This window comes from Myotis myotis, unplaced genomic scaffold (assembly GCF_014108235.1).
Source record: "Myotis myotis isolate mMyoMyo1 unplaced genomic scaffold, mMyoMyo1.p scaffold_m19_p_1, whole genome shotgun sequence".
NCBI classification, from domain to species: Eukaryota; Metazoa; Chordata; class Mammalia; order Chiroptera; family Vespertilionidae; genus Myotis; species Myotis myotis.
In genome coordinates this window covers 116,741,125-116,768,627 of record NW_023416313.1, presented here as the reverse complement: position 1 = coordinate 116,768,627, position 27,503 = coordinate 116,741,125, and the positions used below count along the sequence as shown (strand labels likewise).

The 27,503-nt window shown below is 42.4% G+C and overlaps 1 protein-coding gene across 6 annotated transcripts in view; it reads right to left on the bottom strand.

Moving 5' to 3' along the window:
- The window catches only part of LOC118675872 (dual specificity protein kinase CLK3), a 104,955-nt gene that overhangs the window by 47,229 nt on the left and 30,223 nt on the right, over positions 1-27,503 (bottom strand). For all 6 annotated transcript variants that reach the window (XM_036348735.1, XM_036348746.1, XM_036348757.1 and 3 more), the window contains exons 3-4: positions 770-841; positions 492-564 (exon numbers count right to left, since the gene is read on the bottom strand). In XM_036348735.1, the coding sequence (XP_036204628.1) occupies positions 492-564; positions 770-841 (145 nt within the window). The remainder of the gene's footprint in view (positions 1-491; positions 565-769; positions 842-27,503) is intronic.

Here is a 27,503-nt window from a genome sequence, read left to right as displayed (position 1 = left end):
GCCCCCCACCAAGCCAGTGGATGCAAAAATCAATGAGACAATGGGTTAGAAAAAGAGTTAGCTTATCCTTTTCACGGGTTTCCGACCCTCCCAACAAATCCTGAGGGGCCTCTATTCTCTCACTGGCCCTTTTCAGTCTCTCTAAGGCTAGATGTATCATCAGGAAGCCTCACATACCAGTTTACATGTGATGAAGCTATAAGGATAAGAAAAAAGTATATTTAAATTCATAATAACTCCAGAGACCAGTTAGTCAGAAGAATGACAAAAATAAGACAGGATCAAGTCTGAATGATCAGTCCCTTCATTTTCTGCAAGGCCCTCTCCAATCTGGTTGTCAGTTGTTCAGCTAAGTTCATAACCAATCAGCAGTAAATGCCTTGTCTTCCTGAACTGACTCTGGCACTCTATGGGGAGGAGTTAAACCAAAGTGAATTGCACATGGTAGGCACTCAATAAATATTAACAGAACTGAAATAATGCACACTCACCCCTCTTCTGCATAAAGATGAAGAGGTCATCCAGGAATTCTTTCCTTTCCGGATCACCGTCCAGTTCATACAGCTGCAATCCGAGTTCCCCCACCCCCCCAAAAAAACACAATGAAAAAAATCCGTCTTATGCAGGAAGCCTTACACCAGAGATACACAACCATTTGAATGACTACAAATATGACTCATAGGCCACTCCTGTCCTATTCTTTGGGGATCAGATACAACGACCCACTGCAGAACTGCCCTTTTGTTATCACAAAGGAAACATTACAGACCTTGGCAAAATCTCGAGAGATCTCTCTTCCTCGGCCTCCATCTGCATCATCACTCCAAGCCAAACCACCATTCTAAAGGGGAACAAAGCACAGAATTCAGAAGCGAGTAAGAAGAGAGCATTAGAAAACAAGGCAATCCTTTAGGAGGAAGAAGAACATTAGCAATTGTGCTATCCTGGCTTACACTGCTCAGGTCCGTATCTCTGCCACCCTTATAGGGAGAGCTTGTTGTTGTTTTTATTTCCAATTATGGTTCCAAAATGAGAGGAAATCAGGTGGAAGAATCATCTCCATTTGTTGAAGGAGGGTAGGCATTACTTATACGTAAGAATTTTGGAAGAGGACACAAAGGCCCAATTTCCTGAGAAACTGCTCACTCAGCTGTTCTTCCGAAAGAAGTCACCGCTCTGAGATGTACCACTTTTCTGCAGGTTCTTTATGGTATACTAGTGTCCCAGTGCATGGTTTTGTGCACATTGAAAGGAAATTAATTGGAAGAAATATTTTAATATCGCTATTCGCCCTTTCTCTAAAATAGAAGTGTCAACCAAATTCACAATTGACAATGACAGACTGAAACACACGCATGCAATTGGCACCAGCGAGAGCTTTATATGTATTTATATGTATCATGCATGCATGAGTCAAATTAGCCATTTATATATATATACTTGCTTAATTAGTATATATAAACTTGCTTAATTAGACCTGCTTTCTTTTTTTTTTTATATGTATTTTATTGAGTTTTTACAGAGAGGAAGGGAGAGAGATAGAGAGTTAGAAACATCGATGAGAGAGAAACATCGATCAGCTGCCTCCTGCACATCTCCTACTGGGGATGTGCCCGCAACCCAGGTGCATGCCCTTGACCGGAACTGAACCTGGGACCTTTCAGTCCGCAGGCTGACGCTCTATCCACTGAGCCAAACCGGTTTCGGCTAGACCTGCTTTCTGATTTAGCTAAACTTTTTCCAGTCCAAGCACCCCAACTTCTCTTTCAGGTAACTGTCAGCAACACAGAAGTAAATATCAACATGAAGCAGATTATTATTGTAGATCACACAGGGAGAACAAAGGGTAAAATATTTAACTGTAGCAGTGTTTGACTATATTCTGCACAGTGAGAAAACCTGAAGTCATTTTCAAGATCCTCCATTTCTTTCTTGTTTTCAGTCAGGTCAAGTTTCTAAACTTTCTAAATCTCCATTTTCCAACTAATGAAAAGAAAATAGGATTCCACCGGGTCTCCTATCTACCTACTCCAGGACTTCTGTGAGGATCAAATGAGATGAGGCACAGGAAAATGCATCACAAACATTTGGTTAAATTGTAAAATGCTGCACCTGGCTATAAAGCAAGTTGGGTTCCTGGGCTGAAGAAACTGCAAGGAGGCTAGTTGCTAGGGAGAGGAAGCTGGGCGTTGCTATGTGATGTCATTACCTGGCGCCCACAGTCACTGTTTCCAGGCTGAGCTGGGCTGTGGACCGCATTTTGCGCCATGGGGTCTTGGCAGTGTTGGCTGCAATTTGGTGCACTGTTGCTCCATGGTGGTAGTGGGACTTGTGTCCCACTTGGAGGAAGCCAAGTGTTGGTTTGTCAGCACCAGGTCCATGGTGCCGTTTATTTTTAAATGGCCCAGTCCACGTCATGGCAGCCACTGTGTTTGTACATTTTATGTAATGTTATAAAGATAGCTAGCCTGGCTTTCCATACAACACTCTAAGTGGGGGTTAAGGGGTCAAAGGCAGCAGGCCACAGGCCACAGATACCAAAGTTGTGATATCTCAGCCAAGACTCACTACTAGAAGCCCTAAGTCTAGCAATAAGAACTCCCTAGTGATGTGAGGATCCCCAGAGCCGGAAATTATTCCCAAGATACAGAGACCCTATGCCACTTGGTTGATGTTCATTTTTTAAAATACATTTTTATTGATTTCCAGAGAGGAAGGGAGAGGGAGAGAGAGAGAGAAACATCAATGATGAGAGAGAATCATTGATTGGCTGCCTCCTGCATGCCCCCTACCAGGGATTAAGCCCACAACCCAGGCTTGTGCCCTTGACCAGAATCGAACCCAGGATCTTTCAGTCCATAGGCCAATACTCTATCTACTGAGCCAAACCAGCTTGGGCAATTGTTCATTTTCATTAGAGAAATAGCGAAAACCTAATCATAATTCAACTGATTAGGTTAAATACCACTCAACGGAAGGAAGGAAATGGCAAATATAAATATGCCTTTGTTTATGTTCTTGAAATTTGCTTCTTAGCCTTATTCAGTTGGATAACACTTATTCCTCAAATCAGGCATTGTTTTCCATGGGCAGCCTCCTCTTCACCCCGAGCTGTGCTAAGTACTCTGGAAATAATCTCTGTACATTTTGAGCTCAGAAATTCACATTACAATTTAGCTAAACTTTTTCCAGCCTGTATTATAAGCTCCTTGAGAGAAAAGGTGTCTTATTCATCTTTGTATCGCAAGCACACAGCACATTGCCTGGCACTTATTAGGCCCCAGTGGATGCTTGATGAACCACAATCATTGTTAAAAGGCTATTTGAGCCAATTAAGCATCTTTTAAAAATATACAAAAAACCACATATACCATACCGGAGAGTAAAAACCACCTTCTGCTAGGGGGATATATAAAATGTCATATTAGCCCTAGCTGGTTTTGCTCAGGGGATAGGGCATTGGCCTGTGGACTGAAAGGTCCCGGGTTCGATTCCAGGCAAGGGCATGTACCTTGGTTGCAGGCTCCTCCCTGGCCCAGGCCCTGGTCGGGGCACATGCAGGAGGCAACCAATCGATGTGTTTCTCTCACATCAATATTTCTCTCTCTTTCCCTCTCCCTTCTACTCTCTCTAAAAAATTCAATGAAAATATCCTCAGGTGAGGATTTAAAAGGAAAACAAAGATTAAAAGACTGAATTTTTAAAAAATTTAAAATGTCATATTAGAAGCCTCCTGTTCACCCCTGACACAGTGGGACACAGGGAGTCTATCACATTCTCTCATTGCTTCCCCAGGATCACAGGTGCACGCACTCACACAAAGTGCACATGTAGGCAAATGCCACCCAACTGGCTGGGGTGTTAAAGAGGTTGGGGAGGGGCATCTGGGAACGCAGAGCAGAGGTTTCTTGGAGGACAGTCTTTGGACTGCATAAGGATCTTGCTGTGAAGCTATGCCAATAAAACTGAAGCCTGGTCAAATTCCATTCTCTCTCTCTTCTCCCTTTAATAAAGCTTGCCTGAAAGCAGGAGATCTTAGCGGTTATATTTGGGGGCCATCCTTTTCTTCTCTTACTCCAAGTGGGATCTGAGGTGTAGACCTACTTTCTGACAAGGTCAGCATAATCAAGAAGTGACACTCTGTCAGCTGAAATGAATAGGCTACACTGAATTGTTTCCCTGCTGAAGTGCTCAGGAAATGCTATCTGACTATGCACTCCTCATGTCCGCAGCAGATGCGGTGGAAGTCTGCCTACCGCACCTTCAACTCAGGGAGTCAGATAACCAAATTTGTGGAACACTATAAATAAAAAAATTTCAAAACCCAAAACTTACCCCCATGTTGTAATTACAGTCAACAGAAATCTGGTGGCAACTAGGATAATGAATAATCAAGATGAATGATGTCTGTCAGGTCAGCAAAACCAGTCCTCCTTTCAAAGGATGCAGCAGCTTCCCTAATGCCCAGTGATTTCACTTGAGCCAGAAATTCCTGCTGGAAAGTCAATTATCCTGGGAGCTCCTATAGGCTGAAAGACATTTACTTAACCAGGGATCACTGCCACTTCTGTTATGTCAGCTGTTTACTGTGGCAGCTGAATTCCCAACTCTCTTGCTAGCTGGAGATGTGAAGCTGGTTCTTCACAGGATTCTTTATCAGGAGAGATGAAAACACAGCTGTTTTGGTTTTTTTTTTTTTTTTTTTGCTAATTACTGTAACTCCCACCACTGTGAATACTCACTCAAAAACTATTTAACACTCAGTTAGGTGGAGAGGATGGAATCCACAACGTAGAATCTCAGACAGTATTTTCCACAGCAGGAGAGGAGTGTAAAAGCAGGCAGGCCAGTCCAACCACTGTATGCCTAGTATGATAATAAACACCTAAGTGTGACAGCTCTCCATTCTAGGAACAGAAGAGAATGCCTTGTAGGATGGGAGTTGGGGGTCACTTGCTTCAGCTCTGCCTACTAAGTGTGAACCACTTAGTTTAAAAACCTGCTTAATGATGGGATTTTAGTCTGAAACGCCCCTACCTCTATGACCAGAGAGGACAAGGAGACCTGCCCAAACAGCAGAGAAATGGTACACTAAACTCTTTGACCCATAATACAGATAAGACAGTCAGTTATTAAAGAAATGCAGGGAGGGGAAACAAGATGGAGGCATAGGTAAACACCTGTACTTGCTGCCTCTCACAACCACATCAAAACTACAACTAAACGGCAAAATAAATATCACCCAGAACCACGGGAAAGCTGGCTGAGTGGAAGTTCTACAACTAGAAGGAAAGAAAAAAGCACAAAAAAGAAAAAAGCACACTGAGACTGGTAGGAGGTGCAGAGGTGTGGAAGTATGGAGGCACGTGCAAAACAGGCTGGCAACTGGATGCGCTGCTGTTTTTTTCAATCGGGAGGGAGATACAAGCTCCTGATTGCTCTGAAGTCCAGTTCCGGGCGAGACTCTAGAGCAGTGATGGCGAACCTTTTGAGCTAGGCGTGTCAGCATTTTGAAAAACCCTAACTTAACTCTGGTGCCGTGTCACATATAGAAATGTTTTGACATTTGCAACCATAGTAAAACAAAGACTCTTTTTTAAATTGATATTTATTTTATATATTTAAATGCCATTTAACAAAGAAAAATCAACCAAAAAAATGAGTTCGCATGTCACCTCTGACAGGCTTGTCATAGGTTTGCCATCACTGCTCTAGAGACCCAGACTCATTCGGGGAGAAACTGGACTGTCTGGCATTGGGCTGGAACACGAGGTGACTTTCTCTCAGAGGTGCTCACAGCAATCATTGTTCCTGCATGGGGGTGTGGGATGCGGAGACACAGGGACCTCCCTGGTGCAGGGCTGACTGGCAGCCATTGCTGTTTGCTCTGCCCTGGTGATTCCCTGAGACCCCGCCCCAACCAATTTACAACCCCACCCAAGCTGTGCAAAGTGGCTTTTGCATATGAATGGCCTGTCCTTTCTCAGCCTAAAACCTAACAAACTGCAGTTGGGTCAGAGAGCTCCAAAGTTTCCAAAAGAAGGCCCAAGGCTCGGCAGCAGCAGCCTGCCTTGCTTCACAGCTGAGCCTCGTCTGGGCACTTCCAAACCTCAAACAAAGAGGAGGAATCTGCAGATCTCTCTGTAGCTCCTGCTGGGTGGCCTCAGGCAGTGACTGACTTTGCACCTCCTTGGAGAGCCAGTATACCCAGTGGTCAGTGTGAGACCATACCAGATTACAACTCTTCACATCCATAAGCGACACACTCAAGGGGCAGACTCAGTGAGCAACAAAGCCCCACTGAAGCAAGTCCTGTCCCATAAGGGTGTCTCCAGCACAGCAGTTCTTCTGCTGTAGACACAGCTGGTCCTCACAGCCAATTGGCCTGGAGGTCAATTCCTCCCAGTGATACCAAAAGCAATCAAAGCTCAACTATAACAAGACTGTGCACACAGCCCACAAAGGGGTGCACCAAGAGTGTCTACCTCAGGTGATTGGGGAGGCTGAGCCACTGGGCCTTATAGGACACCTAGCACAGAAAGCCATTCTATTAACACAGGGAAGCAGCCAAAATGCGGAGACAAAGAAACATGTCACAAATGAAAGAAATGGAAGGGAACAAACTACTGGATATAGAATTCAAAACCACAGTTATAAGGTTACTCAAGAATCTTCTAGAAACCTCCGAGGAATTTAGTGAGACCTTCAAGGATCTTAGTGAGAATGCCAAAAAAAATGGAAAAGGACCCGTCAGAAATTAAGCTACACAGACTGAAATAAAGAATAATATACAGAAATTCAATAGTAGACTAGAGGATCCCAAGAATCATGCCAAAGATTTGAAATACAAGGAAGCAAAAAACACCCAACTGGAAGAGCAAGAAGAAAAAAGAATCCAAAAATATGAAGATAGTGTAAGGAGCCTCTGGGGCAACTTCAAACGTACCAACATCCGAATTATGGGGGTGCCGGAAGAAGAGAGAGAGAGCGCAAGATATTGAAAACCTATTTGAAGAAATAATGACAGAAAGATCCCCCTACCTGGTGAAAGAAATAGACTTACAAGTCCAGGAAGTGCAGAGAACCCCAAACAATAGGAATCCAAAGAGGACCACACCAAGACACATCATAATTAAAATGTCAAGAACAAAAGACAAAGAGAGAATCTTAAAAGCAGCAAGAGAAAAACAGTTAGTTACCTACAAGGGAATACCCATACGACTGTCAGCTGATTTCTCAACAGAAACTATGCAGGCCAGAAGGGAGTTGCAAGAAATATTCAAAGTGATGAATACCAAGAACCTACAACCAAGATTACTCTATCCAGCAAAGCTATCATTTAGAATTGAAGGTCAGATAAAGAGCTTCACAGACAAGAAAAAGCTAAAGGAGTTCATCACTGCCAAACCAATATTATATGAAATGCTTAAGGGTATTCTTTAAGAGGAAGAAGAAGAAAAAGGTAAAGATAAAATTATGAATAACAAATACATATCTATCAACAAGTGAATCTAAAAATCAAGTGAATAAAAAATCTGATGAACAGAATAAACTGGTGAATATAACAGAATCAGGGGCATAGAAAGGGAGCAGACTGACAATTCTCAGGGGGAAGGGGTGTGGGGGGTGAGGGAAGAGATTGGATACAAATCTTACACCTATGGATGAGGACAGTGGGGGGGGGGGGTAAGGGGATGGGGTGGGGTGGGAACTGGGTGGAGGAGAGCTATGGGAAGAAAAAGGAGGAACATCTGTAATAATCTGAACAATAAAGATTTACTTAAAAAAAATGCAGGGAAAACAGCTGGCCAGGAGAGAGGTGTTCCCTGTTGCCCAGTTCCAAAGCCAGGACAGTCCATTACTTAATTTAAAATATTCAGTTTGGCCCATGGCCAGTGTTGTTCACTGGTTAGAACACTGGCCCACACATCAAAGGGTATCAGGTTAGATTCTGGGCCCCTGTCAGGACATGTAGGGAAGGCAACCAATCAACATCTCTCTTTCTCTCTCTCTACTCCTCCCCCCTCTAAACATCAATGGGAAAAATATTCTTGGGTAAGGACTAACAAAAAAAATTCAGTTGGGGCTGATGGGGAAATGTTTACTCTCTTCAAATTACTCTCTTTGTATTGTAGTAGTTAAACTTCCACCCTGTTTCACATGATTTTCTGGCTGAGGTGAGAGTAATTCCTGAACCCTGCTCACCCTTTACAGTCCAGCTGAAATGCTCCATGAAGCCTCCACCTCTGCACACCACGCAGAATTAACAGCGTTCTCCTCTGGGCTGTGTCATTTGGGTTCTGGTTACCTGTGCCCCTGTCTATGTCCCCAGTCTGTCCTGTCCCAGGCCCCAGCATATAAGAAGCATTGACACAGCTGCTGAAAGACCAGGATGGGCTCCCCCATGAGGGCTCAGACGCCACAGTTCTGCTCTCCTTCCTCCTTTCATTGGGAGAATTACAGGCTTCAGCAATTATTTTCTTGGTTCTTAACTAACTGCTTGTGGGCAGCATGTTTGTGGGCAGTAGGTTTCTTGGCCTATCAACAGGGTATGAGTGTGACGGCTGGAAAGTTATCAGCCTAGAAATGATTTTTTTCTTGAATGCTGAGTATGGCTGACTGAGAACCTAGGATGGAGAAAAGCAGGGGGCAAGAGAGGCGAGTATGGAGAAAAAAAGCCAGCTCAACAGTTTAGGGATCAAGAGGGTGTCCCTGAGAAAAGCCTTCCAGTTGAAAGTCTGCATGCAAGTCTAATGGCCAGAGGACCAGCCTCTGTCAGCCGATGGGCACCAGGCAGTATTCAATAGCCTAGAATATGTGCCTGAGGTAACAGCAGGCAGAATGACACTTACTTCATTTACAACCATCTCAGCTTCTCCTATTTGAGAAATCTCTTAACAGCTTTGATCTCACTAGGAACTCACAAGAAAATGACAATTTGGTTCCAAATACCTGACCAAGTCAAGCTCTGGCTACTATACACACATTCAGCTCATCTTCCCCAGGAAGCCACAGAGCATTTTACCTTTAAATCCCTCAAAAATGGTGGTGAAAGGTTGGGGAAGGAGAAAAGGGAGCAGGAAACTAGTGTTTATGCATCTTCTACATAGCAAGTACTGGGACAAAAGCTTACAAAATATTTTCTTACTTAATTCTATAATGTAGAGGTGGTGGTTTTAGAAATAGAAAAACAACAGCTCAAAGAGCTCAAGTAACTTGCCCCAGGCCTCAGAGCATATCTGGCTCTCTTTATTACACCATGCTGCCTGGTTGCTTAAAAGAACAGTAGAAAGTGTTCTGGGTTGGGATATCAGCAAAGGGGGGAAAAGAAGAACCAAATCCTCTGTCCATAGAATGCCTACAATGCCCAGTTATGGCCCTGGGCGGCTCCTATCAATGGGAGGCCTTTTATTCCGCAATTCATCTCATGGGCTTAAAAGTCAGTTCTAATACAACACTTGTCTAGGAGACTTCCCTGGGGTACTGGAATAAGAACTGCTAACCTCCAAATCACAACATCCTGAGTAGGATGGGCCCTCATCTTCCCCCTGGAGGATTAGAAGGTAGAAAGACCAATGATTTCACCTCTAAGGGGACTGGAAGAATATGGCACATAGCACTGTGACATGCACATAAAAGGCCTTCAAAAATAGAGTTTAAGCTGACTGCTACTCAAAGTTAAAATACCTCAACACCCCAACGCTGGAAGATGGAAAATACAGAGGGGGAAGAGGAAGCAGGTAGTTTCTCGTTGTTTTGTTTTGTTTCCTCTAAAGCCCCAGAGGGCAGAACTATAATCACTGGGCAGAGTAACCAGGAAGAAGATTGCAGGTCAAAGAAGGACTTTTCTATCAATCAGAACTGCCCCGTAATGGAGGGGGGCAGCTTCCTGTCCCTAGATGACTATCTGTCTGGGATATCATAGTGTGAAATCCAACATGAGATAGGGCTGGACAAGAGGGCCTCCATAAGTCATTTCTGTCCTGAGAAGGGAAGATTCTTTGACAAATTCATTCAATACTGTTTTCCTGAGAACCCACCCCAGATTGAGAGCATTGTGCAAACTGCCCCTTATAGATGGAAAAGCAAGCTGAGCAGACACAGCATTTAATAGAGCAAGGCAACAAATACCAAAACACAAAGCGCACAGGAAGGGGGTGGGGAAGGATCAGAGGTGGACATAAACCTGGCCTGGAAGAAAGGGTCCAGGGGAAGTTTACAGTTTAAATGAGCTTCAATCCTCACGGAGTGAAGGATAAACAAGGTATGTTTGGGCAGGGAGGATACAAGTCTGAATAGTTAAGGTGAAAACAGGTTGTGAGATGCCTTGAATACCAGAAGGAAATTTAAATTCTGAACTGTGAGCAACAAAACAAATGATTACATTAGCATTTCAGATGATTTTTGTTAGAAAAAATATAATATACACATACAAATGTATGTAGACACCTAATTGGATTGAGATTATGGGGAACTTTTACTTTCCTTTTTCTTTTTCATTATATTCATTCATGTACAAACATTTGATCCCTTAGGATATACTAGATACTGTGAAAAGTTCTGAGGGAAAAAGAGCACAGACAAGAGCCTCTGACACCTCATGGAGCTTACAATTTAATGGAAAGAGACAATTTAAAAAATTGTTTATTTTTTCTAGATTTACTTTTGAATCTTTTGTCAAGACACATCACATGTTCTCACCCCTAACAAAGAAAATTTGGATTGCACTGAAATTATAGAATAATTTTAGCAAACTGGCCCTAACTGGTTTGGCTTAGTGGAGAGCGTCAGCCTGCGGACTGAAGGGTCCCAGGTTCGATTCCGGTCAAGGGCATATACCTTGGTTGCGGGCATATCCCCCAGTAGGCAGCTGATCGATGTTTCTAACTCTCTATCCCTCTCCCTACCTCTTTGCAAAAAATCAATATATTAAAAAAAAAATTTTAGCAAACTGATGACATCTCCACAATATTTAGTCTTTCTCTTTTTTTTAAAAAAATATATTTTTATTGATTTCAGTGAGGAAGGGAGAGGGAGAGAGACAGAAACATCAGTGATGAGAGAGAATCATTGATCAGCTGCTTCCTGCACTCCCCACACTGGGGATGGAGCCCGTAACTCAGGCATGTGCCCTGACCAGGAATCGAACCTCGACCTACCACCTGGTTCATAGGTCAATGCTCAACCACTGAGCCATGCAGCTGGGCTTAGTCTTTCTAATAACAGAACAGTATGACTCTTCATTTAAAAATATTTTTAGTGCCCCTCAGTAATGATTTACAATGTCAACATATTACTTACGCAAACAGTATTGAAGATCTGAGAGGGAAAGCTGGCACAGGGGCTGGCCAACACTGGTCAGCAGCCCACACAGAATCTGGGTGAGCAATGGGGGGTGTTAGCAGAACCAGGGAGAAATTACTGTCTTAAGATGCAGCCAAGTCAGAGAATCAAGGGATCTGGAGTGAGGGCGTGAAAGAGAGAGAAGGATGAATCTGGATCTTTTCGTGAGAAAGGTATGTTCTGATGGAAATGAGAGACACGGAGCAGGGGATCAAGCAAGAAGAAAGCCTTTGGCACTAATGAAAACAGATCACTGTCTCTGGATATTTGTGTGTATGTGTGTGTTGGGGGGGGGGGGGGGGAGACGACGATGAGACCAATCCCACAGCTCTGGAGGAAGCCAGGTTATGTCAGCTGGCAGCAGCAGGAGCCGAAGACTTACTGCCAACCTTTCAAATTTAACCAGTGTCTCCTGACCCAAGAAGGCTGCCACAGGCCTTTCTTTTTTACTGGGATTTGGAAAAAAAGGCCAACCAGATCACGCCTCTAAGATCTTAGGAGCCAGCACTGCATTCCTTAGAACTGTACCTCCCCAGAGACAGGAGTGCCTGACTTTAAAAGCCATTAAGTATCCAGGCTATTTTAGGATTACTTCTTAGCCACCTGGAATATTTTATTAAAGCACAGTTCAGAATCCAAAGCAATTTTAGTTCCTATTCCTCACTCCTTTCCTCAGGTATAAAGTACAGAGGCTATTCGACCAATGCAGCACTTGGGCTCCCGTATTCTGAAATATTGAAGAAATTGTCCTGTCCTTCGAACACTGTCATACACTGACAACTTTTATAGAGATTCTTGAGTGTTCTCTGAAGACACAGAACAGTAATGTTTTTCCTCCCTGTCTATTCTCTATAATCTAATAGATTCTGAACCCCAAAGTCAAGGATCTGGGCAAATTCCTAGGACCTGCCTCAAAGTAGTCTTTAGCAAAATCACTAAACTTCTAAGGGGCAGATCCCAAGCCCATGGACACCAATTACTTTGGCATAAAAAATGTAACTAAAACATTTGCACTAATTATTATGTTGTTGTTGCTATGATTGTGTTTTTTAAATAAGAAATGCACAGCCAAAACCGGTTTGGCTCAGTGGATAGAGCGTCGGCTTGCGGACTGAAAGGTCCCAGGTTCAATTCCGGTCAAGGGCATGTACCTGGGTTGCGGGCACATCCCCAGTAGGAGATGTGCAGGAGGCAGCTGATCGATGTTTCTCTCTCATCGATGTTTCTAACTCTCTATCTCTCTCCCTTCCTCTCTGTAAAAAATCAATAAAATATATTAAAAAAAAAAATTCTCAATAGGGAAACTGTCTGAGAAAAGGGAAATATAAGAAAATAATACAGAAAATAAATAAGATAATTTAAAAAATAAATAAATAAATAAATAAATAAGAAATGCACAAACTATCTTCCCTTTGGCTGCTAGACCAAGCATGTCAAACTCAAAGGCTAACACGGGCCAAAAAAACAAGGTTTAAGTTTATGTGGGCCACAAAAAAACCTTCAATTTTCATAGAAACATAGGTTTATTTCAATACAGACATGCTGAATACAAAGGGCTGAAATAAATGAGTAATCATTAACATAAAATAATAGAACATTTTATTTCTTTTTTAATATTTTTATTGATTTTTTACAGAGAGGAAGGGAGAGGGATAGAGAGTTAGAAACATCGATGAGAGAGAAACATCGATTCAGCTGCCTCCTGCACACTCCCCACTGGGGATGTGCCTGCAACCAAGGTACATGCCCTTGACCGGAATCGAACATTAGGGGAATAATAGAACATTTTAATAAAAATTAATATTTTTTCTTGAACATTAACTTACCAGACACTGAATAACTGCACAAATTAATAAGCATAACGCAAATAAACCTATTTTTCTTGTTCTCCGAAAGCGAAATGTTCCCTGTTGCGCACACCGAACAAGTCAGTACAAGACTAATGACACAGCAATCGGCTGCTATAATATTCGCAGTGGAGAGAAATGGTGCGCCTGTGCGTAGGGCGTGTAAGGGAAATAAATGCAACATGATTATAGTAATCAGTCATTAGCGAACGTTGTAGTTCGTTATTAATAATTATGTATGACAGGATAGTGTAAAAATAAAGTTATGAAATTTTTATTAAAACGTTTCTTACATACCGTTATATTGGCTGGGGCACAAAAATATTCGCTGTGGGCCACATGTGGCCCGTGGGCCGCGAGTTTGACATGCTTGGGGTAGACCCATGACTTTGCAGGTATTACCTGTACCACACTTGTAACTGTTCCACTGCTGGCCGGGTTGAAGATGTAATGTTAAAGTCTGATTCCTAGATCTTGATAGGAAGAAAACAAAAATATATTTTCCCTTCCTCCCAGTTTTAACTGATTCCAAGAGGTAATGAGACATGCACAAGAGGATGGATAACAGGCAAGATTATAAGAGAATCCTAAAAGGAGAAGGGAGTCCCAGGAAGTAAAGCAGATACTGTTATAAGCAACACCACTGGACTATAAAACCCTCCTGATAAGATCAGGATTACTGCTCTTAGCTAAATGGCTCAGGCCATGGAGGCACCAGAGTTATAATTATCAGATGCATACCTTCCGCAGTCAGGTAACCTTAGCAGGAACCAGAAAGCACCTCCTACCTCTTACTAGCAACAAAGATCAATTCAAACTCGGTGGCTTGGAAAAAGAGTTAAGGGACACTTTTCTGATTAAGCTGTAGAAAGGAGAATGGGTGGGGGAGGGGAGAGAGGGTGCAGTTCTACCTTCCCACCTAGGCATACACTCACTCCATGCAATAAGCAAGAAGACTGCCCAGAAATGGGGTAGTCCTACAGACGGAGGAAGAAAAACTAAAATGCAATGTTGGTGATGAAGCCACCTCTCTGCCAGAGTGAATGAAATGGCCGAGTCAAGCCTAAGTCTGAGAGTGAGAGCCACAGGGGGAAGCCCAGTTCTCTATTTTTGCAGAATATGAGTTGGCAGCATTGCTCATTTAACCCCATGAACTACCTACCACTTAAAACTTCACAATGGTTGCTGACATACAGTCACACCACAGGGCTAAGTCAGAACTGGAGAGCCAGGTGGGAGAGCCAAGAGGGAAAATGAGACCTGAAGAGGTCAGGAAACCTGCCCAAAGTCAATACTTCAAAGAAGTTTCATAAGACTTCTTTTTTTCAGCTCTGACTGGGTAGTTCATCTGATTGGAGTATCATCCGGATGCGCCAAGGTTGCAGTTCAATTCCCAGTCAGGGTCCATACAAGAATCAACCAATGAATGCATAAATAAGTGGAATAATAGATCAATGTTTCTCTCTCACCCTTTTCCTTCCTCTCTCTAAAATCAATAAGTAAAAAAAAATTTTTTTAAAGACCTCCTTTATTCAAACTGCGTATTTTAAATGTATAGGAAGAACATATTTATTTGTTTGTTTGCTTCTTGTTTGTTAATCCTTACCCCAGGATATTTTTTCCATTGATTTTTTTTAGAGAGAGTGGAAAAAGGGGAGGGGGGAGAGAGAGAAATATCGATGTGAGAGACACATCAATTGGTTGCCTTCCGCACGTGCCAAATCGGAACTGGGGATTGAACCTTGAACAGAATGCAACCTGTGACCCATTGGTCTGTGGGCCAGCACTCTAACAACTGAACACACCAGCTAGGGCAGAACACATTTTTTTTTAAATGCTGTGATGAATTATTATATAAAGTAAAAAAAAAAAAAATCCCTCTTTTATGTTTAAGTTCAGGATTGCACAGAGCAGGTTTCTTTGGACAGAACAACAGCTGCACGCTGTGTTTCAGTCAGCCTCATTTGAAATTCTAAGAGCTCCTTCTAGGGCTTTTCCCAAGCCCACACCCCATTCGCGGGTTGGTACAATAGTATACACATTCCAACTCTGATGCCATCTGCCCCTGTGCTTCCTGCCACCTCTCCCGAGACATGAGTTTCTGTCTTATAAGAAGGGTGACTTACTCCTCTGTGAGGCTTGTGCACCTGGCATTGGGGCTCAAATAAATGTCAGGACTTGAAGAACAAACCACAGGAGTAAACTGAGGAGAATCACGCAGGCAGGCTAAATGATGAATTTGGGGGAGATCACATAATTAAAAGAAGGTGGGTTTCATGTTCTAAAACACAAATCCATAAAAGGGAACTAGAACTAAATATAAACTATTTCCTAAAGATAGCAGTTTAATTTTAAGGTTTAAGAAGATAAGAGGAGTATGCATTAAAAAAAACCGAAGTCCATCCCTGGCTGGTGTGGCTCAGCTGGATGGAGCACCGATTCCCCATCAGGGCACCTACCCAGGTTGTGGGTTTGATCCCTGGTTGGGACGTGTACTGGAGGCAATCGGTCAATGTTTCTCTCTCTCTCTCCCCCCTCCTCTAAAATTAATTTTAAAAATGCATATTAAAAAAAGTGAAAAAAATTAGCAAAGCTTTAAAAAATGATAACACTCAATGATTACAAGGGTTGGGACAATGGAGTCATCTATATTTCTATACTGGAAATATAAAAATGGCATAACCTTCCCAGAACATCACAATAAAAACAGCAGCAGCAACAATTAATAATGATAGAGTACTTATTATGTGCCAGGCCCTATTCCAGGTTTTATGTGTATTAAACATTTAAATTTCAGCACAATGCTCTGAGGCAGGTACTATTATTACCACTATTTTTCAGATGACAAAACCAAGGCACAAGGAAGTTGAGTGACTTGCAGAAGGTCGCAAAGCAACTAAAACAGTGCAGCTGAGAATCAAAAGTAGGCACTACAGCTTTAAGACTCTGTTGGTAACTGTCTCACTTTCTTAGTCTTCTGATCTCATAATTCTGGTCTATGAATCTGCTGCCCTAAGGAAAAAACTAGAAATCCAGTACAATTTTACTTATAACAGTAAAAAAAAATCAGAACTAGTCTAAATTTCAGACATTAAGGGAACAGGCAAAACACAAAGCTGCTATCCACTTGCTAGAAAATAACATTGCTTTTTAAAAAACTAGCCGGTTTTGCTCAGTGGATAGAGTATCAGCCTGCGGACTGAAGGGTCTCAGGTTCGATTCTGGTGAAGGGCACATGCCCAGGTTGCAGGCTTGATCCCCAGTAGGGGGACTGCAGGAGGCAGCCGATCAATGATATTCTCTCACCACTGTTATTTCTCTCTATCTCTCCCCCTTCCTTCTACTTTCTCTAAAAATCAATGGGAAAATATCCTTGGTTGAGAATTAACAACAACAACAAAAAGTTCAGTCCCTACTTCTCATCCTACCCATTAATTCAAGATGGAGTAATGATCTACATATAAAAATACAACTACAAAATAATACGAATTTTTAAAAAATCCTAGAGAGGGAAGTATGACAGAAACCATAAAGGGAAAGATCAGTTTTTAGCTACATCAAAATTTTAAATTCTTACCTGATGGAAGAACTACAAATCAAGCTGAAAGACCAACAACTGTAAAAAATAGAAACAATGACGAGACAATGCACAAGAGCAATAAAAAATCAGATCAATGTGAATAAGAAAAACAACACAGAAAAATGAGGAAAGGCCAAAAAATACAACATTCCAAAACTCACAGAATGCATCAAAAGCAGTTATTAAAAGGGAAATGATAAACACCTACATTACAAACAAAGATCTCAAATAAGCCCAAAGCTTAGCAGAAGGAAGGAAATAAAGATCAGAGCAGAAATAAAACAGAATAGAAAAACATGAACAAAACTAATAGTTGGAGTTATTTTGTTGTTTTTTTTTTTTTAAATCAACAAAATTGGCACACTTTTAGCTAAACTAAGGAAAAAAAGAAAGGTCTCAAATCAGAAATGAAAGAGGAGACATTATAATGATTGCCACAGAAATAAAAGGAACATAAGAGATTACTATGAACAATTAGACGCTAACAATCTGGATAACCTAGAATAGCAATTTCACCCCTTTTCATCTCATGGCTCACATAAACTACTAAAATTCTGCAGCTGAAATATATATATATATATTGCTGATCTGACCCCCCCCCCCCCCAAAAGGTATAATTTTGATTTATTCACACCAAAGGGCTATTGTTGTGTTGGCTGTTGTCATTTTGAAATTTACAATCTAAGGAAAAAGAGGTCAGTGCTCCTGACTAGTCAGGTAGTATTGCATGTTTTAAAAATTCTTGCAGCATATTGGTTGAAAATCACTGACCTTGAAGAAAAGGATAAATTCTTAGAACCTGACAACTTGCCAAGACCGAGTCACGAAGAAATAGAAAATCTGAACAGACCAATAAACTGGTAAGGAGGACTGAGGGGGGGCGGGGGGGGGGGGCAGTGCTGTCAGTGTGTGGGAGGGGCGGCAGAAGGAGCAGGGCTGCCGGCAGACAGGGGGCCAGGGGCCGCGGCGGGAGGGACCAGGCGGAGGCGTGGAGGATGGGTGCCCCTGTGCCTACCACAGCCTCGAGGCCCACAGTTCCTTTCAAGGTGCACGAATTCATGCACTGGGCCTTAGTATATACGTAAAATGGAGTATTTAGTCATTAAAAAAAGGAAATTCTACAATGTGTGATAACATTTATGAACCTGGAGGACATATTAAAAATGTAAATAAACAAAAACTTAAATAAGTGTAAATAAAGTGAACTAAGCCATGATTCCATTTATATGAGGTATCTACAGTAGCCAACTCACTGAAGCAGAAGATAATTGCCAGAGGCTGGGAAGAGGGAGCTATGAGGAGTTACTGTTCAATGGGTAGAAGTTTCAGTCATGCAAGATCAGAAAGTTCTACAGAGCTGCTGTACAACATTGCGCTTATAGTTAACAACGTGTACCATGCATTTAAAAATCTGTTAAATGTATTTTCTACAATAAAAAAAAGAAAAAAATTGACAAGGCTACAAAAGCAGATAACTCACAGAACAAATATAAAAAGCAACATATGAAAAGATAGTAATATGATGATACAGCAAATTGAATCTTCAGAATAATTTATTCTACCACAGAAATAGACACAAAGGCATAGATAGGGTTACAAAGCATCTACAAAGACAGTCTGTACTTATATTACATACACACACACACACATACATACACACACACACACACTGTGACTGCACACTTAAATGGGTAAATATATAGAAACTAGTGGGGGAGTGTCCCTCAGCCTGGCCTGCATCCTCTCCAATCTGGGACCCCTAGGGGGACATCCCTCTGGCAATCCGGGACCACTGGCTCCTAACCGCTCACCTGCCTGCCTGCCTGATCGCCCCTAATCACTCTGCCTGCCGGCCTGCTTGCCCCCAACTGCCTCCCCCACCCCCCGCTGCCGGCCTGCTCACCCTCAACTGCTCCCCGCCCCGCTGGCCTGATCACCCCCAACTTCCCTCCCTGGCCGGGCCTCATGGCCCCCAACTGCCCACCCCCCAGCTGGCCTGCTTGCCCCAAAATGCCACCACCCCCCGCCAGCCTGCTCGCCCCCAACTGCCCTCCCTGTTGGTCTGCTCTCCCCCACCTGTCTCCCAACGCCGGCCTGATCACCCCCACCTGCCCCCCAACGCTGGCCTGATCACCCCAACTGCCCTCCCCTCCTGGCCTGATCGCCTCTAACCGCCTCTGCCTTGGCCCTGCCACCATGGTTTTGTCCAGAAGGTTTCCTGGTCTAATTAGCATATTACCCTTTTATTGGTATAGATCAGTGATGGTGAACCTATGACATGCGTGTCAGAGGTGACATGCGAACTCATTTTTTTTGGTTGATTTTTCTTTGTTAAATGGCATTTAAATATATAAAATAAATATCAATTTTAAAAAAAAGTCTTTGTTTTACTATGGTTGCAAATATCAAAACATTTCTATATGTGACACGGCACCAGAGTTAAGTTAGGGTTTTTCAAAATGCTGACACGGCCCTGGCCGGTTTGGCTCAGTGGATAGAGCGTCAGCCCTCGGACTGAAGGGTCCCGGGTTCGATTCCGGTCAAGGGCATGTACTTGGTTGCGGGCACATCCCCAGTAGGGGGTGTGCACGAGGCAGCTGATCGATGTTTCTAACTCTCTGTCCTTCTCCCTTACTCTCTGTAAAAAATCAATAAAATGTATAAAAAAAAAAAAATGCTGACACGCCGAGCTCAAAAGGTTCGCCATCACTGGTATAGATAGCCCTAGAAAACCGATTCATGCCTAACTGTGGCCTCCTTTGGGAAGGAAGGGGGGAGGGTGGGAGAAAGCACTATAATATATTTTTTTAAGTATACATCTATTGCTTTTAATTTTTCAGGAGCATCTATTCATCTTACGTAATTGAAGTACGTGATTATAAAAATATTAATAAAGAGATCTTTATGAACACATATGAAGGAATAGCCATATCATTGAGGAAAAAAAATAATGTAGAATAATACATAGAGTTTCAATATATGTTTGTGAAGAAAAAAAGCTCTGAAAAGGTTTAGACCAAATTGTTAACAACAATGACTCTTGGTGGGTCAGGCTGACTTTTACCTTATACATTTCTACATTTCTAAAATTATTTGAGTCAAAATAATTTCTATAATATATTTTTTTAAATTAAGCTACTTAAAAATAATACTTAAAAATAAATTTTAATGATAAAAATTGCCTGTGGTCTCTTAGGTGATAAAAGTTAGACACAAGCTGTAACCGGTTTGGCTCAGTGGATAGAGCATCGGCCTGGGGACTGAAGGGTCCCAGGTTCGATTCCGGCCAAGGGCATGTACCTTGGTTGTGGGCACATCTCCAGTAGGGGGTGTGCAGGAGGCAACTGATCGATGTTTCTCTCTCATCGATGTTTCTAACTCTCTATCCCTCTCCCTTCCTCTCTGTAAAAAAATCAATAAAACATATTTTAAAAAAAGTTAGACACAAAAGTAAAAAATATGCCTGTAATAGGCATTTTTTAAAAACACAAATGGAAGTCCTAGCCAGTGTGGGCACATGCCCAGGTTGTGAGCTTGATCTCCAATAGGCAGCTGATCAATGATTCTCTCTCATCATTGATGTTTCTATCTCTCTCCCTCTTCTTTTCTCTGAAATGAATAAAAAATATGTAAAGAATGGCAGAATGTTGGTAATTGTTGAGAAAGCTGGGTAAAGGACACAGATGATTCATTACCATTCTTCCTTTTTTGCATGCTTGAGATTTCCATAATGAAAAGTTTCAGGGGAGATAGAAGAGGATATAGGGGGTATAAATGGTGATGGAAGGAGATTTGAGTGGAGGTGGTAAACACAATATACAGATGATGTATTATAGAATTGTACACCTGAAACCTATACAATTTTATTATCCAACTAGAGGCCTGGTGCATGAAATTCGTACATAGGTAGGGTCCCTAGCAGCTGCCAGCTGGGGGCACCTCCCTTCCCCCAACCACCTGCCACTACTGGCCCCGTCCCGTAGTCGAACTCCTGGCCAAACTCCCAGTTGAACTCCCAGTCGAGGGGACAATTTGCATATTAGACTTTTATTATATAGGCTGTCGCCCCAATAAATTTTTTTAAAAACCTTATTCACCTGTATGTTCCAATGGAGAAGACTCTAGAAAGGCAGGAGAGTTTCAAGGAAGTAGGAGGAAGTTCCCACTTGCCCTTTCCAAAGTGAACCTTCTTTGTTAAGGAACTGATGAGCCCTATTAATCCAAACCATCACAAGAACACAAGAAACTCGAAGAAATGACTATGGAAAATGCTAACTTGCCTTTCCTTTTGGAGCTATTTTCTTGGAGCTGAAAGTAAAGGATTTTAGTGGCATGGGAGCAGAGACAGGAAGATACTCTTTCCTTGAACCACTGTACCTTTAACTGACACATTCTTAGAATTTTTGTGGATTTCCTTGCAGTTTTTAGCAGCTTGGATACAAAGAGTCCCTATTAGCATTCTCATTTTTGGCCAAAAAAAAAAAAAGTTTCAACAATTCCATAATATAAAGTTTTTTAAAAGTTAAAGATGTTCAAAGAGCTAAAGGAAGGAATAGAAACCATGAGATAAGAACAGGCAGATTTTGAAAGCCAAAAAAATGTATAAAAATTAGACACAATACTAAGATAAGCAATTTTTTAAAAACTTATAAAATAGAACAGACAGAACTGAAGATAATTAAAAATTGTAAAATAGAATGTGAAAATATCCCAGAATATGGGTGGATGACATCTATACTAATAAAAGGGTAATATGCTAATTAGACTGGGAGACCTTCCAGACAAAGCCATGGTGGCAGGACCGAGGCAATAGCAGGTTAGGGGCGATCAGGCCGGCAGGAGTGGCAGTTGGAGGCAAGCAGGCCGGCGGCGGCGGGGGACAGTTAGGGGTAAGCGGGCCGGCAAGGGGGGCAGTTGTGGGCAATCAGGCCAGCAGGGGGTAGCAGTTGGGGGCAAGCAGGTCAGAAGGGGGGCAGTTGGGGGCGATCAGGTTGGCAGAGGGGGCAGTTGGGGGTGAGCAGGCCAGCAGGGGGGGCAGGTGGGGGTGAGAAGGCCGGCAGGGGAGAGGCAGTTGGGGGTGATCAGGCCCTATGGGATTGGGCCTAAACTGGTAGTCAGACATCCCCAGAGGGATCCCAGATTGGAAAGTATGCAGGCCGGGCTGAGGCACACCCCGCCACCCTGTGCACGAATTTCATGCACCGGGCCACTAGTCTATAATAATAAAAGCGTAATATGCTAATTAGGCTGAACGACCTTCCAGATGAAGCCAGGGCTGCAAGGGAAGCCTGGGTCTTGGGTACCAGCTGGCGGCTGGAGGGAAGCCCGGGTCCTGGGTGCCAGAGAGAAGCTGGTGCAGACAGCCAGGGGAAGGAAGGACTACTCTTGCATGAATTTCATGCATTGGGCCTCTAGTAAGGTTATAAAAGAAAAGGTACATAGAAGATTGAATGAGAAGGTTCAAATACTTCTATTATTGTAATGGTCAAAAAAAAAAAAAGCAGTCATGAAAGAACTACCCAACTCCCCCAACACACACAAACACATATCAGGTTGAAGGAGCAGACCAAGGTCCAAGTGGGATAAATACAATTAAGTCCAAACCTAAAATACTGTGGTCGGTACAAAAAAAAGAGTCAAAAAGAAAATATTTTAGGTGGAGAAAAATGGTGACTGGCAGGAAGGTAGGGAGGGAAAGAGTGTGAGAGCGCAAGGAAGTGATAGAGGAGTGTGTGGACGTGTGTGGTGTGTGTGTGTATGAGCTAGGGACAGTTAGATTCTGCAGGTCTTCTAAGGGGCTGCTAAACCGGCAGTCTTAGGCAGCGGAGCCCCGCTCCCTGCGAGGACACTCCTGGGCGGCCAGCATGGGCACAGCGACCACGCCATCTTGGGAAACAGAGCTGCTTGAGACTAGGATCCTGGCCTCAGCACCACCCAGTCTAATCTCAGACCTATAACAGGACCCTGCAGCCACTGGGGACAGAGACCTGTGACCACAGCTACAGACCTGCGGACACCAAAAGTTCAGAAATCCCCGAAGCGGATCCGTGAGTAACAGAGCCCATCCCTCTCCCTGCAGGCGTGCGGGTGGCGCCATAGTAACTGATAGACCAGGGGTGGGCAAACTTTTTGACTCGAGGGCCACAATGGGTTCTTAAACTGGACCGGAGGGCCAGAACAAAAGCATGGATGGAGTGTTTGTGTGAACTAATATAAATTCAAAGTAAACATCATTACATAAAAGGGTACGGTCTTTTTTTTTTTTTTTTTTTAGTTTTATTCATTTCAAACGGGCCGGATCTGGCCCGCGGGCCGTAGTTTGCCCACGGCTGTGATAGACCCACCCCTTGCCCGGGCCTCAGTGCTGCCACAGAAACTATAGCCTGGAAGTGCGCGAGCACCTTGGAACTGGTCCCGCGTAGCGCCCGCTTCAGGAGCCCTGGGCTGGGAGCAATCGCGCGAACACCGGGAATTTGTCCCGTGTAGCGCAGGGCCCAGGGACCCTGATTCTCTGGGCAGGAGGCATAACCAAGCACCAGTGACTTGACTGTGTTTCTTATCACCTGCGCCTGAGATCCCTGACTCCCTGTGCATTCATACTAAGAGCCAGTGACTCCAATTCTTGGTGCAAGGGCGCACAGGGACGCTGATTCTCAATGTGAGGTCGAGTGAAGCAAAAGAGACTCTTGATACTGGATTCATGGGGAACTCTGACTCCTGGCGCACTCTAGGGGGCAATGATTTTCAACACGCTCCAAGGTGGGTCTCTGTTTCAGCACGGGGCAGGCAGGGTCCCTGATTCTAAGGGCGCGCACGAGGCCACATTGAGCGCTGGCAACACTGACTCTGAGCGAGCCTGGTTCCCACCAACCCACAACAACAACACATCTTAGTGTCAGAGCTCTTCAGTGACACTAGGGTGGTGTGAGGTTCCCACTGCACATGGCCCAGGCCCACGCAACTCGACATTTGAACCGTCGGGAGATAATCAGAATGAAGAGACAAAACAACCCCCAGAGGAAAGACAATGAGGAGTCGCCAAGAAAGGAAATTAATGAAGTTGAAGCATGCAACATGACAGAAAAAGAATTCAGAATAATGGTTGTACAATTCATTCACCGGATGGATGAGAAAATCAACAACCTATGCAAGAATCAGGAAGAAATGAAAAGTGATATAGCTGCAAGCAACAACACCATGGAAAGTTTCAACAGCAGACTAGAAGAAGCAGAGGACTGAATTAGTGAGTTAGAAGATAAGGCAGAGAAACAAGCTCAATCTGAACAGCAACTGGAGAAAAAACTTAAAAAGCAGTAGGAGAGCCTAAGGGAGCTTTGGGACAACATGAAACAAAGTAACATACGCATAATAGGGCTTCAAGAAGGACAAGAAGAGCAGCAAGGATTAGAACATCTATTTGAAGAAATAATGACAGAAAACTTCCCAGATATGGGGAAGAAAAAAGTTACACATGTACAGAGAGTCCCAAGCAAGAGTAACCCCAAAAGACCACATCATAATAACGATGGCAAATGTACAAGACAAAGAGAGAATCTTAAAGGCTGCAAGAGAGAAACAGAGAGTTACCTACAAAGGATCTCCCATCAGATTATCAAATGATTTCTCAACAGAAACACATCAAGCTAGAAGGGAATGGAAGGAGGTATACAAAGTGTTGCAAAGCAAAGGACCGAATCCAAGAATACTATATCCAGCAAGACTATCAATCAAAATTGAAAGGGAAATCAGGAGCTTTGCAGACAAAAAAAGGCTAAGGGAGTTTATCACTACCAAGCCAGCAATGCAAGAAATGTTAAAAGGAATGCTGTAAAAAGAAGAAATATAAAGGTAAGAAAGAACCCAGGCACGAAAATAGAAATGAATCCAAGCCTTTCAATACCTTTCAATAATAACTTTAAATGTAAACGGACCAAACGCTCCAATCAAAAGACATCGAGTGGCTGAATGGATAAAAAGACATGACCCATATATATGCTGTCTACAAGAGACCCACCTCAGAAAAAGGGACTCGCACAGACTGAAAGTGAAGGGGTGGGAAAATATCTTTCAGGGAGATGGAAATGAAAAAAAATCTGGGGTAGCAATACTTATATCTGACAAAATAGACATCAAAGTGAAGGCCATAACAAGAGATAAGGAAGGCCACTTCATAATATTAAAGGGATCGATACAACAAGAGGATATAACCCTGATAAACATATATGCACCCAATGCAGGAGCACCCAAATACATAAAAAACCTCCTGGAAAATAACAAGGGAGAGATCAACAACAACACAATCATAGTAGGGGACTTAAACACACCACTGACATCACTGGACAAATCCTCTAGACAAAAAATCAGCAAAGAAACAGCAATCCTAAATGACTCACTAGGTCAAATGGACTTAATTGACATCTTCAGAACATTTCACCCCAAAGCGAAGGAATATACGTTCTTCTCAAGTGCACATGGGACATCTTCAAAAATAGACCACATATTGGGTCACAAGCAAAGTCTCCCCAAATATAAGAAGATTGAAATCGTACCAAGCATCTTCTCAGATCACAAGGGCATAATATTAGAAATAAACCACAATAAAAACAATCCAAAAAACTCAAACACTTGGAAGCTGAATAGCATGTTATTAAATAATGATTGGGTTACCAGTGAGGTCAAAGTAGAAATTAAAAACACCCTGGAAACTAATGACAATAACAGTACAACAACCCAAAATCTACGAGACACAATGAAAGCAGTCCTGAGAGGGGAGTTTATAGCACTACAGGCCTACCTCAAAAAACAAAAAAAATGATAGTAAATCATTTAACTCTACAACTCAAAGAATTAGAAAGAGAACAACAAAAAATGCCCAGAGTGAGCAGAAGAAAGGAGATAATAAAGATCAGGGCAGAAATAAATGACATAGAGACAAAAAAAAAAAAATAAAATAAATACAAAAGATCAATGAAAGCAAGAGCTGGTTCTTTGAAAGGATAAACAAGATTGATGAGCCTCTAGCCAGGCTCACCAAGAAGCAACGAGAGAGGACTCAAATAAACAAAATCAGAAATGAAAGAGGCGAAATAACAACAGACCCCTCAGAAATTCAAAGAATTGTTAAAAAATACTATGAACAACTCTACTCTAACAAACTAGACAACCTGGAGGAAATGGACATATTCCTAGAAAAATACAATCTTCCAAAACTCAATCTAGAGGATTCTAAAAATCTCAAAAGGCCAATAACGATGGAAGAAATTGAAGCAGTCGTCAAAAAGCTCCCCGCAAACAAAAGCCCGGGGCCAGACGGCTTCACAGGGGAGTTTTACCAAACATTCAAGGAAGAACTAAAACATATTCTCCTCAGACTATTCCAAAAAATTCAAGAAGAAGGAACACTTCCCAGCTCATTCTATGAAGCCAGCATCACCCTAATACCAAAACCAGAGAGAGACAACACAATGAAAGAGAATTATAGGCCAATATACCTCATGAACATAGATGCCAAAATACTCAACAAAATTCTAGCAAATCGGATCCAGCAATACATCAGAAAGATTATACACCATGACCAAGTAGGATTCATCCCAGGGATGCAAGGATGGTACAATATCTGCAAATCAATAAACGTGATTCATCACATAAACAAATTGAGAGATAAAAACCACATAGTCATATCAATTGATGCAGAAAATCCTTTCGACAAAATTCAACACCCTTTCTTGATAAAAACTCTCAGCAAGGTAGGACTAGAAGGATCATACCTCAACATAATAAAAGCCATATATGACAAACCCACAGCCAACATCATAATCAATGGGCAAAAACTAAAACCATTTCCCCTGAGAACAGGAACAAGACAGGGATGCCCCCTCTCACCACTCCTGTTCAACATAGTACTGGAAGTACTAGCCATTGCGATCAGACAAGAAGAAGAAATAAAAGGCATCCAAATTGGAAAAGAGGAAGTAAAACTGTCCTTATTTGCAGATGACATGATACTGTACATAGAAAACCCTAAAGACTCCATCAAAAAATTATTAGAGTTAATAAATGAATTCGGCAATGTAGCAGCATACAAAATTAATGCCAAGAAATCTAAGGCATTTCTTTACACCAATAGTGAACTTACAGAAAGGGAGACTAAAATAGCAAACCCATTTACCATCGCACCAAAAAAATTAAGATACCTAGGAATAAACTTAACTAAGGAGGTAAAAGACTTATATGTGAAAAACTACAGGACACTGAAAAAAGAGATAGAGGAAGACATAAACAGATGGAAGAACATACCATGTTCATGGATTGGTAGAATCAACATCATCAAAATGTCCATACTACCCAAAGCAATCTATAGATTCAATGCAATCCCCATTAAATTACCAATGGCATATTTCACAGATCTAGAACGAACGTTCCAAAAATTCATCTGGAATAAAAAAAGACCTCGAATAGCTGCAGCAATCCTGAGAAAGAAGAACAAAGTAGGTGGGATCTCAATACCAGATATCAAACTGTATTACAAAGCCACTGTTCTTAAAACAGCTTGGTACTGGCACAAGAACAGACATATAGATCAATGGAATAGAACAGAGAACCCAGAAATCGACCCAAAGCACTATGCCCAATTAACATTCGACAAAGGGGGCAAGAGCATACAATGGAGTCAAGACAGTCTCTTCAATAAATGGTGTTGGGAAAATTGGACAGATATATGCAAAAAGATGAAA